This window comes from Bos indicus x Bos taurus, chromosome 15, assembly GCF_003369695.1.
Source record: "Bos indicus x Bos taurus breed Angus x Brahman F1 hybrid chromosome 15, Bos_hybrid_MaternalHap_v2.0, whole genome shotgun sequence".
NCBI classification, from domain to species: domain Eukaryota; kingdom Metazoa; phylum Chordata; class Mammalia; order Artiodactyla; family Bovidae; genus Bos; species Bos indicus x Bos taurus.
In genome coordinates this window covers 27,459,201-27,475,505 of record NC_040090.1, presented here as the reverse complement: position 1 = coordinate 27,475,505, position 16,305 = coordinate 27,459,201, and the positions used below count along the sequence as shown (strand labels likewise).

Genomic DNA, 16,305 nt, shown 5'->3' with positions numbered 1-16,305 from the left:
ATGGCCAAGACCACCAAAAAAGGGAAGGTCACTGTCACCGAGTGTTGGCTGGGTGCCAGGAACTGAGCTGCAGGCAGAGATGGGCGAATGGGGACATTTGCAGACTCCAGAGGAAAGGCTTGGGTCACCCATAGCCCCCAAGGGCGTTTTCCCTCAGGAGATCTCTGCCTCGATGGCCACCCTCTCCCAACCTGCCCCCAAACCCTGGCCCACCTCACCTGAACCTGGCTCTGCCCACCCCTCACACAGAAAGCACATTCCTGTTAATTCTCTGGTCCTGAATGAGGTCCCAGCTCTGGGGAGCCAGCCAGCCACACAGCCTTGAGCTCGTCTTGGGCTTTGCTATTGTGGACTTTGAGTGCGTCCTTCAGCCTTCCTGAGCCTCAGTTTCCTTATCTGTCAAAACAAGGATAAAAACCTCCTTTGCCAGCCTGTCTGCTGAGAAAATGAAATGCCCGGAGGGGTTCAATCAAAGTGCTTCTTCTTTCATCTGCCTCCCAGGTCCCCCTCCCTCCTCCTGCTGCCCCTTGCCCATTCTGAACACTTCGTCTCCCATCTCCTGGCTGACTTCTAAGGCCTCACTGTGACCACTGCCTTTGGGACCCTTCCCTGTCCTGCCCACATTAGAGCCTGGTCACACTCCACCTTCTTCCCTTACCTTACTGGGGCCTCCTGGTGAGCCCAGAAATGGGGGACAGCCTTCATCCTGCCCCCCACTGCCTCTTAGCCCTGGTACCAGCCCTCTCAAAGATGGAGCTCTGTGCTGAATGAATGAGTGATTGTGGCTACACCCTCATTTGGTTTGGAGGGCTAGGGCATAATGACAGGTAGGCCTCAAAGGGATATTTAAGGACAAAAGATGATAACACTAGACAATGCTTGCCCAGTGATGGACTCAGCTCAAAAAAGATTGACTGCCACAATTACTACTACTAAAATCATATTCATAGCATTCCTGTGTATGAGGGTTTTCCATTCTTTTCTCTCTTTCACTTTATTTGGGATAAGTTTTTTGAGGAGACCACAGAGAATATGATGATTCTTGATCCATATGTAGAGGGTCCCATCCTAGCCTTTGTGTGGAGCCCCCATGAGTACCAGGCACCGAAAACATCTTCATAAAGATGTGTTAAGAATCCAAATCTCTTCACTCAGGAAAAAATTTTACTCATTTGCTAAGGACTCTAATCCTTTAAGTAGCATCCACATCCGTCCTACTATATGCTGGGTACTCTATATACTTGATTTCATTTTATTGTCATAAGGCAGTGAGGTAAGGATCTTTGTGCCAATATCGCAGGTGAAGAAATTGAAGCCCAGACGAAGTAATTTAGACACGAGCTGGGGCAGGTCCGGATAGGATAGGGAGCCATGCTGGTGAGGGGGGCAGCACGCAAGGAGAGGAGACCTTGCAAGGGGGCTGCTGTGCAGGGTACAGGGTGTGGCGCAAGGAGCGGGCACAGGGCTCAGGAGAGGAGCTCAGACTTCCCCTGCTGGGTGAAGGGACATTTGTTGAGCGTGAGCTCCTTCCTAGGGACCCTGTGGTGGTCTGAGCAGACCCATGATGCTGATGGCTTTGGGAGTGGTGGTGGGGGTGGGGTGGGGTGGGGAGTGTCTAGAGGTTCCTAGTGTGCCAGGAGATACTTCCTCCAGCCACAGTCTCACCCACCCACCCAGCAAAGTGGCACTCAGCCCCTTCTCTGTACCAGGCTGGGCACAAAGGATGCAGAGATAAACTGACTACTCCCTGTCCTGGAGGAGTTTCCAGACCAAAGCGGAGACAGCCCTGAAACGCAGCAAGGGCACCCCGTAAGCAGAACTGTGATAGCAGGAGTCCTGGGGGAAGCGGGGGTGGAGTGGGGTGGAAGGGATATTGGGGATGGGGAGGCTTCTGTGATATGGGGTGGGTGGGGGGTGGTGGTGCTAGGGAAGGCTTTGAGGCGTTGCGGTAGCCCCTCACATACAGCTGGGAGACTGTGGTCTCAGGGAGAGGGAATTGCCCCAGGTTGCAAGGCTAGCTAGTGCTCGTGAGAACCCAGAGGTCCATGGTACATGTAACCTGCTTCTTTGAGGACCTCGGGGAAGGCTGCTCTGCTTAAGTAAGATATGATTTCTGGCTCGATGGTGAGGCCAGTGGAGGGACTAGATGTACTTTGCCCAGATTCATAGATCAGAGTGAAGTTTGAAGATAAATTTGTGGACTGTTGGTAACAGTTGGATTAAGTCTTTTATTAAAATATAATGTTTTTCTTTGTCTGTTGTAACAGTTTCTGATTTAAAGTCCATCTTGTCAGATATTAGTATAGCCACCCCAGCTCTTTTTTGGTTACTATTTTGCTTGGATATGTTTTTCTATCCTTTTGCTTTCAACCTATTTCTGTCTTTAGATCGAAAGTGAGTCTCTTATAGATATGATAGCATATCATTGGATTATGTTTTATTTCTTTTAGCCTATTATGCCAACTGCTACCTTTTAATTAGAGAGTTACATTCATTTCCATTTAGAGTTACTTCTGCCATTTTGCTATTTTTCTATATGTCATATCTTCCCCCCCTCAACTCCTCTATGATGACTTAAAAATTTCTTTTTTATTTTTTATTGACGTATAGTTGACTTACAATATTGTGTTAGTTTCAGGTTCACAGAAAAGTGCTTCAGTTACACATAGATACAGACATACACATACATTTTTTCAGATTCTTTTCCCTTATAAGTTATTATAAAATACTGAATACAATTCCGGGGGCTATACAGTAGGTCCTTGTTGGGTTATCTATTTTATATATAATAGTACATATCTACTATATCTAATCTCAAGCTCTTATTTTGTGTTTGATTTTTTTCCCCACTCTATTGTTTTGGTTCCCTTCTCATTCATTTCTCCCACTCTCTCTAGCTGTTACTCTGGAGTTTAGATTTTTTTCTACTGGGGTTTACAATTAACACCTTACATTTAATAACAAGCTAGTAGGGGTTGACACCAACTTAGCTTCAGAAGTATATAAACACTCTATACAGTTTCTGCCCTCTCTCTTTATAGCGTTACTGTCAGAAATTACATCTTTATATGCTATGAGCCCATTAACATAGATTTGTTATTTTATGCATTTGTCTTTTAAATCACATAGGAAAAAAGCAGAGTTACAAAACAAAAATAACAATAAGGCAGGCTTTTATATTTACGTTTGTAGTTACCATACTGGATCCTTTATTTCTTTGTATGGCTTGAGTTGCTGTCTCGTGCCATTTAATTTTGACCTGAATGATTACTTTTGGCATTTCTTATAGAGCAGGTTCACTAGCTATAAACTCCCTCAAGGTTTGCTTATCTGGGAATGTCTTAGTTTCTCTTTCACTTTCTAAAAAATGATTTATTTATTTATTTATTTGATTTGACTGTGCTGGGTCTTCACTGCAGTGTGAGGGCTTTCTCTGGTTGCGGCAGTGGGGGGCTACGCCTCGTTGTGGTACCTGAACTCACTGCGGTGGCTTCTCTTGCTACAGAGCACAGGTTCTAGGCTCTTGGGCTTCAGAGTTGCAGCACATGGACTCAGTAGTTACGTCTCTAAGGCTCTGGAGTGCAGGCTCGGTAATTGTGGCTCGTGGGCTTACTTGTCCCACAGCATGTGGAATCTTCCCGAACCAGGGATTGGACCTGTGTCCCCTGCAATGGCAGGTGTATTCTTATCCACTGTAGCACCAGGGAAGTTCAAGTTTCTCTTTCACTTTCGAAGGATATTTTTGCCACACACAGAACTCTTGTTTGAAACATGTTCTTTTTCCTTTTTGTACTTCAAGTATATCATCCTACTGCCTTCTGGTATCCATGGTTTCCGATGAGAAATTAGCAACTAATCATATGGAAGATCCTTTGTATATGATGAGTCATTTCTCTCTCGTTTTTAAGATGCTCTTTTTGCCCTTGTCTTTTGACAGTTTGATTATAATGTGTCTCAGTGAGGATTTTTTTGAGTTTATACTACCTGGAATTTATTGACCTTTATAGATGTGTAGATTTTTATATCTTTCATCAAGTTTGGGATCATTATATCTTCAAATATTCTTTCTGCCTCTCTCTCCCATCCTTCTGGGATTCCCACTGTGCATATGTTGATCCACTTGATGGTATCTTGTAGGTTTCTTAGTCTCTTCTCATTTTTCTTAATCCTTTTTTATCTTTATGCTCCTCAGACTGGATAATCTCCAAGTATCTTCAGGTTTGCTGGTTTTTCTTTCTGCCTTTTCAAATCTGCTGATGACACCTCTACTGAATTTTTCATATTAGTTATTTTTGAACTCCAGAATTCTACTTGGTCCCTTTTTATAATTCCTGTTTCTTTACTGATATTCTCTACTTGGTAAGATGTTGTTCTGGTTTCCTTCAGTGCTTTGCGCATATTTAAAACTGTTGATTAAAGTCTTTGTCTATTAAGTCCAATGTCTGGGCTTCCTCAGGGAAATTTTCTATCAACTTTTTTTTTTTCCTGTGAACGGGCCATATTTTATTATTTCTTTGCAACTCTCATTTTTTTGTTGTTGAAAACTGGACATTTTGATTATTACAACGTGATAATTCTGGAAGTCAGATTCTCCGCCTCCTCAGGCTTTGTTGTTGCTGTTTATTTGTAAATTGTTGTTTTGTTTAATGACTTTTCTGAACTATTTTTATGGCGACTACATTCTCTATTGTGTGTGGTCACTGAAGTCTCTAAACGATCTAGAGCCAAAAAAAAAAAAAAAACAAAACTAGAAAATCTTGATCTTTACAGCTGGGCTGTGCATGTGTGTGTTTGGGTGTGACTTTAATGCCCTCTCAGGTCATTTACAACTCGGCCTTAGCCTTTATTCCCTGTCTGCATGGAGCTTGAGGTCAGAGCTTATGGTCATCTCATGCTTTCTCTGAACATTTGTCCAATCCTGGGTGTGTACGTGGTCTTCTAGACTCCCCGGTATATGCTTTTCAAAGCCCCTTTTCTCTGAAGCACCTCATTCTCCTGTCTTTCTTCCGGGCTTTTTGAGCTTTTCTTTTTGGAGCTGTTTGCTCCAATTGGTGTTTTTTTCCACCCCCAGAAGGCAGTGGATAGTTCATTTTCCTTTGGATGTTTTTGACCCCTACCCCACCCCTGCCCTCCACAGCTACTTCTCCACCCTGGGGGTGTTCCTACTTGGGGAATAAAGACAAGCTTTTAGTACTATTCCTTCAGGGAGTCCCCAGACAGTTTAAAACCACCATAATTCTTTGATATCAAGGTCTGTTCTGTTCCCTCTGACCCCAGTAACCCCTAGCAGGATACAGGCTGCCATCCTCAAGGTGGAGGCTGGAGAAGGATGAGTGGGTTGAAGTACCACACAGTTCTCCTGCTGGGTTTCAGTCCCCTTTCTCTTCCTCAAGTGTTCCAATGGTGACTGTCAACTTGTGCATATTTTCTAGAGTTCTAGTAAAGTTGACTGACAATTTTTGCTGGGTTTTGGTGTTTCTGAAGAGTTCTCGGCAGAGTTCTCTACTCTTTGCTGACATCACTCACTGATGACAATTGGCATAATTATTTCCTGGAAGGTTTTTTTTTTGGTTCCAGCTTGCTATGCATCTTTGGTTAGTTCCCTTTTACCCCTTCTGAACCAAGATCTCCCCATATTTAAAATTGGGGGGAGGGGGGTCAGAACTGGACCATATGGTGATACAGTGGAGGTGAAGGTGGCACTGTGGTGTGTGAGGTGCAGAGGGAGTAAAGAAAAGGTAGTGAAGTGTGGGGACCAGGGGGCACGTGGCCAAGTGCAGCCTTGGTGGCTGCGTGGGGTAGGGTGGGAAGAGGGAGGGGAAGCACTCCTGGTGGAGCACGCCGCCTCCTGGGGGGCCCTGTCCTGTGTGACCAGACAGCCGGAGACAAGCCTCGGGGAGCCATGAACCCTGGCTCTGGGAGGGAACCTGGTGTGACTCCAGAGAGGGCCCAGCAGCGTGAGACCTGCCTCCCAGGCCTGGGGTGCGTGCAACTTGCAGGGAAAGGGCCCACTCCCAGGCTCCAGCTCAGGAGCGGCCTGGGTACTCCAGGGTCGAGCAGCGGGTCTGGGTCAGGGAGGGCCAGCCTCTCAGTCCTCTACTGGCTCTCTGTCAGGGGGCCTCTCTCCACCAACCAGACCTATTTTACCATCTCTTCCTTCTTACCTCTGCTTCTCTGTGCTTTGCTGTCCCCTCTTCGGGAACACTCTTCCCCCTCATGTCTGCCTGAAAAATCACACCACCACAACAACATGACTTGCTCAGTTAGTAATCACCAGCACTCATGCAGCGTTTGCTCTAACAGGCACTGACCTGAGTTACATACAACCTGTTTAATCCTCGCAGCACCTCCTGAGGTATTGTTAAACTGTCATTGAACTAATGAGAAAACAAAGGCACAGAAAGGTTGAGGACCTTGCCCAAGGTCCCACGGCATTTGAATGGCCGTGCCAGCATTAAACTGGTGTTGGTTCTAGAGTCCAGCCTCTTGGCAGCCATGCTATCCTGTCTCTCCAGGGTTAAACTGTTCCTTGTCTGGCGGTACCACCCTTGTCCATCCCCCAGGCTGGAAGCTCTGAGGACGGTATCCCCTAAGCCTTAGTCTGAGCCTGTGAAGGTTGGTTAAATGGACAGATGGAAGGATAGAAGCCCATTCCCCAGCCCTCCTTTTGTGTCTTAGGGTCTGGTTCCTGTTTCCATGAACTCCCCTGAGTGGGTGGGCAGGGAGGGATATGTGTGCTTGTTCTGGGCTTAAGTCGGGGAAGGACCCCTGAGAGCAGTGTCCCTGATGGGGCCCAGGAAGTAGCTGGGAATCACTGCAGTCAGTCAGCTATGTGCTGGGTGGCAGAGTGCTGGGTCTTCAAGGCTAGAACGGAGATGGGGGTAGAAGGAAGGTCAGGTCCGGAGGGGCAGCTCCGGGTTCTGTGTGAGGCATCGCCATCTCTTTCCTTGCCATTCCCCTGTTCCCCACCCTGGTTTGCTTGTCTAGAGCAGAAGGTTGGGTCTTCCAGAATTCCAGACAATGCTGAGGGCCAAAGATGAGACCTTGAAGAGTGCGTAGGAGAAAAGAGGGGGAAGATAAAGCTAAGCAGGGAGAGCGGAGAAGGCAGGTGTAGGAGGAGAGTCACAGGGCCTGGGCATCCCATGCCTTCTGGGTGGACGGTGGCCACTGTGGCTTGCGGTCCAGCATGGAGTGGAGCCTGTGTGGTGGCCGGGACACAGGAGCCCGACTTGATGCCCACTGCCGGGTTAGTCTGAGCCCTTAGAGGTATCTGGCTGTCCTGGGGACCAGAGGCTGCCCTCCTGTAGGCCTCAGTGCCTCCTCTTTGAGCTGGAGGTCACCCATTGGGTGGCCTGGGAGGGTGGGGGAGGACCAGAGACAGACTCTTCCAGGCTTTCCCCACAGAGCCCCCTCCCCCTCCAACCTCAATACTTCTTTCCACCCTCACTCCCCAGAGGCAGTCATGGGACCAGAAAGATCTTTGATGCCGTTGGCCTTTAGTCTTAAAAAATTCACTAAGTGTATTGCGTTCTATTCCAAAACATCCCCACGTTTCTTTCTGTAGAAAATACACTGATTTTCTTCAAAGCTGCAGTCAAGGTGAGGTTCCAGGGGCCTCTTTTATGCCCAGCCCTGCAGCTCGGTTCCTGGGTGCCACAGGCTGCGGTCCCTGTGAGGCCAGCCCGAAATCCCCAGTGATGTCAGGTGGTCGGGGTCCAGCCAGGGTGGAAGGGGGCAAAGCGACCCGGGGGGGCCCCCTCCCAGTTCCCGCCCGCAGGCGTCACCTAAGCCGCCGTTGCCATGGGCCCGCGGCAGATGGCTGGGTTTAGGGTTCCCCGGTGCGTATGGGATTAGGTGAATTAGGGAGCCCGAGACGTGCTGCCACTGTAGCCGGCCGCCACCAGGCCCTCGGCGCCATGGAGCCTCCTGCCCACCCCGGCAACCCCGCGGACGCCGCAGACCCCGGCGACGTCGCAGAGGCGCGGGCCAAGCAGCCGGGCAAGGGCAAGTGGGCGCTGGTGCGCAGCCTGAACCAGGCGCTGAAGACATACGCGGTCCTGCCGGTGAGCCCCGGGCCGGTGCGGGGAGGACGCGCCTTTTAGAAGCCGGGCGGGCCGCAGGGTCGCAAAACCCCAGGGTGCATACAGACTCCGATCCTCCGACCCTCCCGTGCCCAGCGTGCACTTGGCCCCCTCTCTTCCCCTCTGAGCCGGGAGCTTCTGCAGCTGGAAAACGGGAGGTGCCCAGAGGGGATTCCCTGCCTTTGCCCTGGTCCAGAGCAGGGAGCGCTTCCAGGTGCCCTCCACCTACTAGCTGGTAGAAAGAAAGCGTGGCCTGTGAGGCCCCTCCTTCCCTGAAGGTTAGCAACCGAACACTTCCTTACTCACCCACCCCTCTGGCAAGTCAGTCGGACCATCTTTCCCACCTGTGAAAACAGGGCTAAGACCACCAGTGTCCCAGAGTGATTATGAGGATAAAGGAGGGGATGCCTGCGTGCTCTGGAGAAGGCAATGGCACCCCACTCCAGTACTCTTGCCTGGGAAATCCCTTGGAGGGAGGAGCCTGGTAGGCTACAGTCCATGGGGTCCGGAAGAGTCGGATAGGACCCAGCGACTTCACTTTCACTTTTCACTTTCATGCACTGGAGAAGGAAATGGCAACCCACTCCAGTATTCTTGCCTGGAGAATCCCAGGGAAGAGCAGCCTGCGTGCTCAGGTTCTTCAGTCATGTCTGATTCTGTGCGACTCCATGGACTGTAGCCCGCCAGGCTCCTCTGTCCATGGTATTCTTCAGGCAAGATACTGGAGTGGGTTGCCATGCCCTTCTCCAGGGGATCTTCCCCATCCAGGGATTGAACCCTCTTCTTCTCGGTCTCCTGCATTGCACTAGGGAATTCTTTACCTGCTGAGCCACTAGGGAAGCCCCTAAGTGGGGGGAGAGGCAGGGATATGTCCTAAAACATACTGGTTTTCATTTCACAAACAGGGATTGAACCTCAGACCCTTCCCCAGGGGAGGAGGGAGGCCCAAGAGACTAAGGCCTTGCGGGGGAGTCAGTATTGATCTGATTCTGGGTTCATGCCTAGGGGGAAGGCAAGTGGACATCAAGGACAACTCCTCTTTGCATGGGTCTCTTATCTTTCCAAGCACTGACTCCTTCCATTTTAAGGCTGGGGAACACTAAGGCCCAGAGAGACAGAAAGACTTAGCCAAAGTCACACAGCATTGGTGACAGAACTGGGACCTGGATCCAGAACTCTTTACCATGGTTTGTGGTGGGTGTGGGCTAGGGTTGTGAAGTGCCCTTGAGGACATTTAGGCAAATCCATCTAGGAAGCCACTGTGTGGGGGCTGGGAGTTGCTCATCTGATGGTGGATAAGCTGTTACTTTCTCCAGTTTACATAGCCACACAGGGGCAGGAGTCTCACAAATGGAACTTTTGATTGGGGGAAAGCTCCCCAGTGGGGTTCTCCTGACAATGGGGTGGTAGGGTTGTAGGAACGGGGCCAGATGCAGTCACAGGCTGCCTGGAGTCCGGTTGTGGGGAGAAGCCAATGGGGCTAGACCTGAGCCCAATGCTCCTATCCTCTCCTCCCGCCCCTCAAAAAAGTGTTGTGTTCTTTTACATCTTCCCTCCTCCCCTCCGTCCTTCACCCATCAGCATTTCCTGATCCACCTTGTTTTGGGATCGGGCTCTGCCCTGCAGTTGTTTGCAGTCTCATGAGTAACTGATCTGATGAGTGGTGGTGGTCAAATTACTTTCTCTCTCTGGGCCTCAGTTTCCTCATCTGTAAAATGGGGACACTTACAATCCAGCTGCACTCTCATGCCCCAAGTACTTTCCATGGGACAGTGGTAACTGTCTTCTCAGAGGTTCTCAGCTCCCCGAGTCCTCTTGGAAGCCTCTTAGCTGCCGTTTTTGCTTCTTTCCTCAAGTTCAGATCAAGAGAAGAGAAAATCAAGTCATTGCCCTCCTGATGACAGTCCTTGGCTAGGAGTGTTCTAAAGTCACTTCTGTTTGCTTTGGTGCCCCCAGCTGGAGCTTCCAGTTTGCATTTTGAGTCCACTAAGCGTCTCCAGGCAGGAACCCTATTAGTGTTTCCTGTCCTGCTTGCAGAACAGGGCTCAGGGCGGGGCCCTAGGGTGGGGGTGTTGGGAGACTGGACTGGATTTGGAGTTTGCCAGTCTTGGACTTCATTCCTGGTTCTACCACAAAACACCTGTGTGACCTTGGGCATGGGTCTTGACCTCTTTGAGGAGATGAAGTAGAGGTGGAATCCTCTGTCGAAGTGTTGTGATGAGGTTCAGTGAGATGGTTAATTCCAGGGAAGCATGTCAGTCACTACTTGGCCGGCTGCAGGGGTATTGAGTGTGCAGAGAGCAATGTCCTGGTGCCACTGCCAGCCTCCGGGAATCAGGTAGTCTCTCTTTTTCTCTCTCACACACATGAACTCTGTCATGTGCTCCCTCTTACACACTCACACCCATGCTCACACACACACACTCTCACATTCTGATTCTCTTTCTCATTGAGAGAGTTTCTCTATGTTTGGTTCTGGGGAATCACAGACGGAAGACTCAGATCGGCCCTGCCCTCAGGGGGCTGCAGGCTAGCGAGGAGTGGGCACACACAGTGATGACCCAGCCTGGTGCAGGCTGTAAGGGGCAAGCCCAGGGGCCCGGAGTCTGGAGGAAGGCCTGGGTTCTCTTCTCAGGATGAAGTTTTTAAAAATGTAAATGCATCGTGTCACCCTCTCCTGCTTCAAAATCTTCCAGTAGCTTCTTGTCCTACTTAATGTCCAACTTCGTCCATGGCTCACGGGGCCCTATGTGCCCGCTGCCCACATCCTCCGAGTGCCCCCTCATCTAGCGTCAGCCTGGGGCTCCCCTTACTAGACCCTCTGCTTTCCCTTCACTGCTCTGTCCCCAGAGTCTGGAATGAAACTGGCCCACAGCAGGCTCTCCACAAATGTGCTCCAAATGACTGAACTAACTCTTCAGGGGGTGGAGAGGAGGAGGAAAGAGGTGGGGCAGTGAGGAGGGGTTGGGAAGAGTTGCTGTTTGCTCTTGGATAAATGTCCACTCAGTGGAAAGATGGGGAGGGGAGGAGGGGATGTGGAACAGAATAGCCTGGGCAGGGGTGTGTCCGGTGGTCCTGGGTCAGCACTTAGAGAGGGCAAGGAGTGTGGCAGGAAACATAGCTTGGATTTGGGATTAAAGCAGTCATGAGCATTAAACAGGGCAGTTTATGGGAAGTAACCATACAGCCTGGGCAACAGTAGATACTCAGCAAACACATGAGTTCTCCTCTCCTCCCAAAGGCTCTCCAAAGTTTCTTAGTTTTTCTGGGAGAAAGCTTGGGTTTGCAGCTAGCATGTTTCTAACATGTGCTGACCTCCCACGAAGGGAAGTTCATAGTTTCAGCTGGGGCTGAAAAGTGGTTGGTTCTGATGGGAACACGAAGCTGAAACAGTGGCAAGTTGGCTTTGGTACTCAACAAGCCCACCCCTCACTGAGGCATGTGGAAACTGAGGTTCAAAGAGGTCAGGGACTTGTCTGAGGTCCCAAGCAGGTCCCCAAACCCAGTCTCATCAGATCAGATCAGATCAGTCGCTCAGTCGTGTCCGACTCTTTGCGACCCCATGAATCACAGCACGCCAGGCCTCCCTGTCCATCACCAACTCCCGGAGTTCACTCAGACTCATGTCCATCGAGTCAGTGATGCCATCCAGCCATCTCATCCTCTGTCGTCCCCTTCTCCTCTTGCCCCCAATCCCTCCCAGCATCAGAGTCTTTTCCAGTGAGTCAACTCTTCGCATGAGGTGGCCAAAGTACTGGAGTTTCAGCTTTAGCATCATTCCTTCCAAAGAAACCCCAGGACTGATCTCCTTCAGAATGGACTGGCTGGGTCTCCTTGCAGTCCAAGGGACTCTCAAGAGTCTTCTCTTGAGAACTATCCGGGAGAAATATCAATAACCCAGTCTCATAGCCCAGAGCTATTTGCACTGGGCCATATGGGCTTATTTCATTGTGAATCAATTTTAGCCGCTGTTACTTTTCTAACTGCCGCTTGATGTTTTCATTAGAATGTCCAGGTTCTTTTACCCTCTAGGGAATTTGGGAACCACCAAAAAGAACACTCTTCTTAAGATTAGAATAAAATTCAGCTTTTACCTCCAGGTGAATAAGAGTCTATGAGTCCTGGTTCTTGCCCGCCTCTCTTTCATCAGTCCTTCCTTCCTGCCTGAGGGCCTTTGCCCTTGTCATTTCCTCTGCCCAGAATTCTACCCTTGCTCTTTCCTAGCCTGTCTGCTTCTCGCCCTTCAGGTCTCAGTTCAGAGATTTCCTCCACAGAGTGGCTTCCCCAGCTACTGGATCTCTGCTTGGCTGGCTTGGTCATTCTCCAGCATTGGGATCACTGTCATCACCACACTACAGCTATCCCAAGTGACTATTACTTGCTCAGGTGCTTGTTTTCTGCCTCCTTCCAACCCGAATGTACTTCCTCAGTATTTTTTCTGGCTCCTCCCAACTAGAATGTGGACTCCATGCTCACTGCTTGATCCCCCAGCATTTAGATCCATCGGTGCCTTGTACCTAGTAGGTGCTCAGTACATGCGGGTTTGATGCCAGTGCTGAAAGGTAGTTCTTCTAAATCCATTCTCTGACTCTGGGCTGTAGATGTGGCTTCCGTGCATGCTCACTGAGCATGTAGTGAGAGCCAGGCTCTGTGCCGGATGCTGCAAGGGATACAGATGTGACGCTCTGCCCACCCCCAAGAGACACTGTTGGGCTGTCCCCACAAGCCAGGAGACAGTGTGGCTGAGAGCGATGTCCACGTGTGTCACGGGGCCCAGCAGTGTCACTGCAGGGAGGTCATAGCTGTGACTGTGAGTGTTGACCTTGGAGGTGATGGAGGCTGTTTGAATGTCTGGGGGAACTACTCCTTTAGGACGGAGGGGAAGTGGTTTGGGTGCTTCGGTGTTTCTGCCTAAACCTCAATGAGTCTACTGTCCCTGTATGTGATGTAGAGCCTTGGGGAGAGCCGGGCTTTGGGCAGGCCTGGGTTTGAAGCTGCTTAGCTGTGTGGTCTCAGCTGTTCCCCTCTCTGAGCCTCTGCTTATTCGTCTGTAAACTGGGGACAGTCATGACACTGTGTAAGTGCCCAACCGAGGACCAGGCACCAAGGCTTCCACGAGAGCTGGTTCTCTTTCCTCTTCTGTGGTCGACGCAAGAGCTGCTGGTGGTCAGGGTGGGCACAGCACTGCTCGGAAGGTGTTCCTGATGCCCCTCTCTGCTCACCTGGGACTCTCTCACCCACAGGGTGACTACGTCTGGATGGACCTGAGATCCGGACAGGAGTTTGATGTGCCCATTGGAGCGGTGGTGAAGCTCTGTGATTCTGGGCAGATCCAGGTGGTGGACGATGAAGGCAATGTGAGTAGCCTGTTACCATCCCGCCCCTGTGCCTGGACAGGGGCACAGGCTGGTGGTGATCTGACACAGGTACCTAGCAGGGACCGGCCTCAGGGCGGTGGAGACAGTTCCTGGGCCCCACTTCTGCCTCTCAGAGCTCCCTTCCTCCATGGAGCTTTCCTGACAGCCCCCATGAGAAGGAACCTCGCTTTTGCCCCACGATACTTGTTCTAATTTCCATAAGTACTTCGGTCCATTCTGCCTGGTATTAGAGATGTGTGTCTGTGTGGACGTGCGAGTGTATATGGTGGGGGCAGGGAGGTGGCACTAGCCTGGGCGCTCCTTAGGTTCAGGGATGCTTTGGGATCAGAGAGACTGGATTCAAATCCCATCCTGCCCACTTGACGCCCAAGCTATGCAACCTTGGCCAAATCTCTTTCCCTTCTGAACCCGTTTCCCTTTCTATAAAATGGAGATAACGACAACTATCTCACAGGGTTATTGACTCAGAAAATGGGGAGGTGCTCTGAAAACAGCCAGTCTGGTTCTGTGGGGTTACAGCATCAGATGAATCCACTGTCCACCCCAGTGATGCCCAGGAATCAGTCTAACAGTTGAACCCTTTATCTCTTGTGACTCTGAAGGAAAGGGACACTGGAAGTGTAAATTTCAGAGGCAGTGAGAATGGGGCCTTGGGGATGGAAGGAAAGGTCTAAAGTCAGGGTCCAGTCTTAGAGAAGATGGGTGGGTGGCCTGGAAGAGGGGAAGCCTGGGAACTCTGGATGTGTGTTCATGGGCATGACACATGTGTATGTGGCGGGGGCATGTGTAAATGTGGTGTGGAGTATAAGGCTGTGGTTTGGTAGAGATGTGAGGGACCAGGGAGATGCAGTTCACTATAATTTGGGTTGTACCCAATGCTTTGGGTGGTGCTGGGGACATAGAGAGAGTCCCGTCTTAGCCTCCAAGTCTGATGGAAGTGAAAGGGTGCAGTGACTTGGAGAAGAAGGCTCTGCTGGGGGTTGGTGTGGGCTCTGGATCCTAGAGGCCCAGTACTGGCTGTGGAAAGGTGGGGGCATCACTATTATTTATCCCTGCAGCCTCCAGAGGTACCAGCTTTGGGGTTTGCAAAGCCCTTTGACCCAAGTTCTGTCTTTAAGTCCTCACAGTGTGTGTGAAGGGCAGGGAGGACAGCCTCTGTGACCTCAAGGGGAAACTGGAGTCCAGGGAGGGACCCCAGGACCACTCACACTAGTGAGCTAGTGAGGGATGCTGCGTGAGGGGCCAGAATCCTGGGCCTCAGGCCCCGTGTGTGTGATTCCTCTCCTGACATCTCAGTGGCGACTTTGGAGCTCCGGTTCTGTTAACCACACTTTTGTCCCCTGGGCTTTAAAAGCAGAGTGCCGCAGTGTCATCCCACAGGCTCCAGTTCCAGGGCCCTCTAGGAAGCCCCTGTGAGGTTGCAGGTGCAGAACAGGTGCAGAATCTGGCTGGCAGCACAGATAGGTCCAGGAACCAGCCTGGAACCCCCGGGGTGGGGCCCAGGAACTCTGCCTGCAGGCTTGAGTTTCACCTGGGTCATGTTGCATGTCAGATGGTGTCCCGTAACTGTGTCACCAGATCCCAGAGATCCACTCCCACTCGCCCCCACAGAGGCTCTGAGAATGGGGGCTGCAGAGTGGGGAGGAATGTGACTGACTGGCTGGGAACAGGATGGGGCCTGCGTTGCTTCGGTGGTGCTGGGCCCCGGCAGGTGGAGGGGCGGCGGTTTCTGGCCTCTTCTTTCACCAGTTTTTCCCACTCCCATTCCCTCCCTGCTCCACCTCCAAGCTATCATCTTTGACTTCTCTGTCTGCCACAGACTCCCCCAACCTGAGGCCAGGTGAGTCACATCTGGTTCCCTGGAGCACGATGAAGCTCTCCCTAGAGAAGTTTCTCTATGAAGATGTGCTGAATCAATGAGAGGCCACGGTTCCCATCTTCACTGAAGTGCTAATACTCTGCTTTTGTCCAAGCCATTCTTATCACTGAACATTCCCTTCTTCCCCTCCTCTGCAGAGCACATGGTCCCTGTCTCTCTGAATTCATTGCCAGGTCAGCTCTTTCCCAAATGTGTCCCCAGGCCCTCTGTGTCTCTCCCTGGTATACCTTCAGGGCCAGGCCTCAGTTTCTGTCCTGGTTACACTTTGGTCTGTGTGGTAGCTGTCTGTGGACATTGACCTGAGGGGTGCTGACCTCAGCTGTGTGACTCTCCATGCAGGAAAGGAGTGGGGAGAGGCTCAGCTCTGCCATTTAACTGAGCAGAGCACTCTACCTCTCCAGTGTACAGCCTCACTGTAAAACAGGGCCAGTAATTCCATGATGCAATGTTAAGAGGAACAAATGAGAATATACACCTCTTTTGCAACAAAAACTAGAAGGCGTTAGAGTGATAATACCCAGGATTGGTTGATCAGTTACCAGGTACTAGGGCTTTTTAGATCTGACAGGAGTGAAACAAAAGTTGACCATTATCATATCTATTAACCCTCCCAACATCCCTAAGAAAAGGGGATTGTTATTCTCATCCCCATTTAGTAGATGAGGTCGTAGAGGTTCAGGGAAGCAAACTGACATGCACAGGGCTACGGGTCTTGCGGAGGCTGAGCTACCTCTTAACTCTGGGCTGAAGTGTCCTGTGGAGGAATTATGGAAACAGGCTGGGGTCGAGTGGGGAAGGCAGACAGCCTGCCTGGCAAGGTGTCCCCTCTGGCCCATGCTAGGGCCTAGGACCAAGTAGGGAAAGGGAATTTTCCAATTGGATCAACTTTTATCAAGAAATGGGATGGAAGAGAGGAATGTTCCACCCGGGATTGGAAAGTCTAGGAGGGTTCTCTGATCTCGCCATC

At 50.7% G+C, this 16,305-nt stretch overlaps 1 protein-coding gene across 3 annotated transcripts in view; it reads left to right on the top strand.

Annotated features, from left to right (window-relative positions):
- Window positions 1–16,305, top strand: part of MYO7A (myosin VIIA) — a 103,972-nt gene that overhangs the window by 3,044 nt on the left and 84,623 nt on the right. For all 3 annotated transcript variants that reach the window (XR_003514674.1, XM_027562807.1, XM_027562808.1), the window contains exon 3: window positions 13,325–13,438. Coding sequence is in view for 2 of the 3 variants with exons in the window: in XM_027562807.1 (XP_027418608.1) it covers window positions 13,325–13,438 (114 nt within the window). In the remaining variant the exon portion in view is untranslated. The remainder of the gene's footprint in view (window positions 1–13,324; window positions 13,439–16,305) is intronic.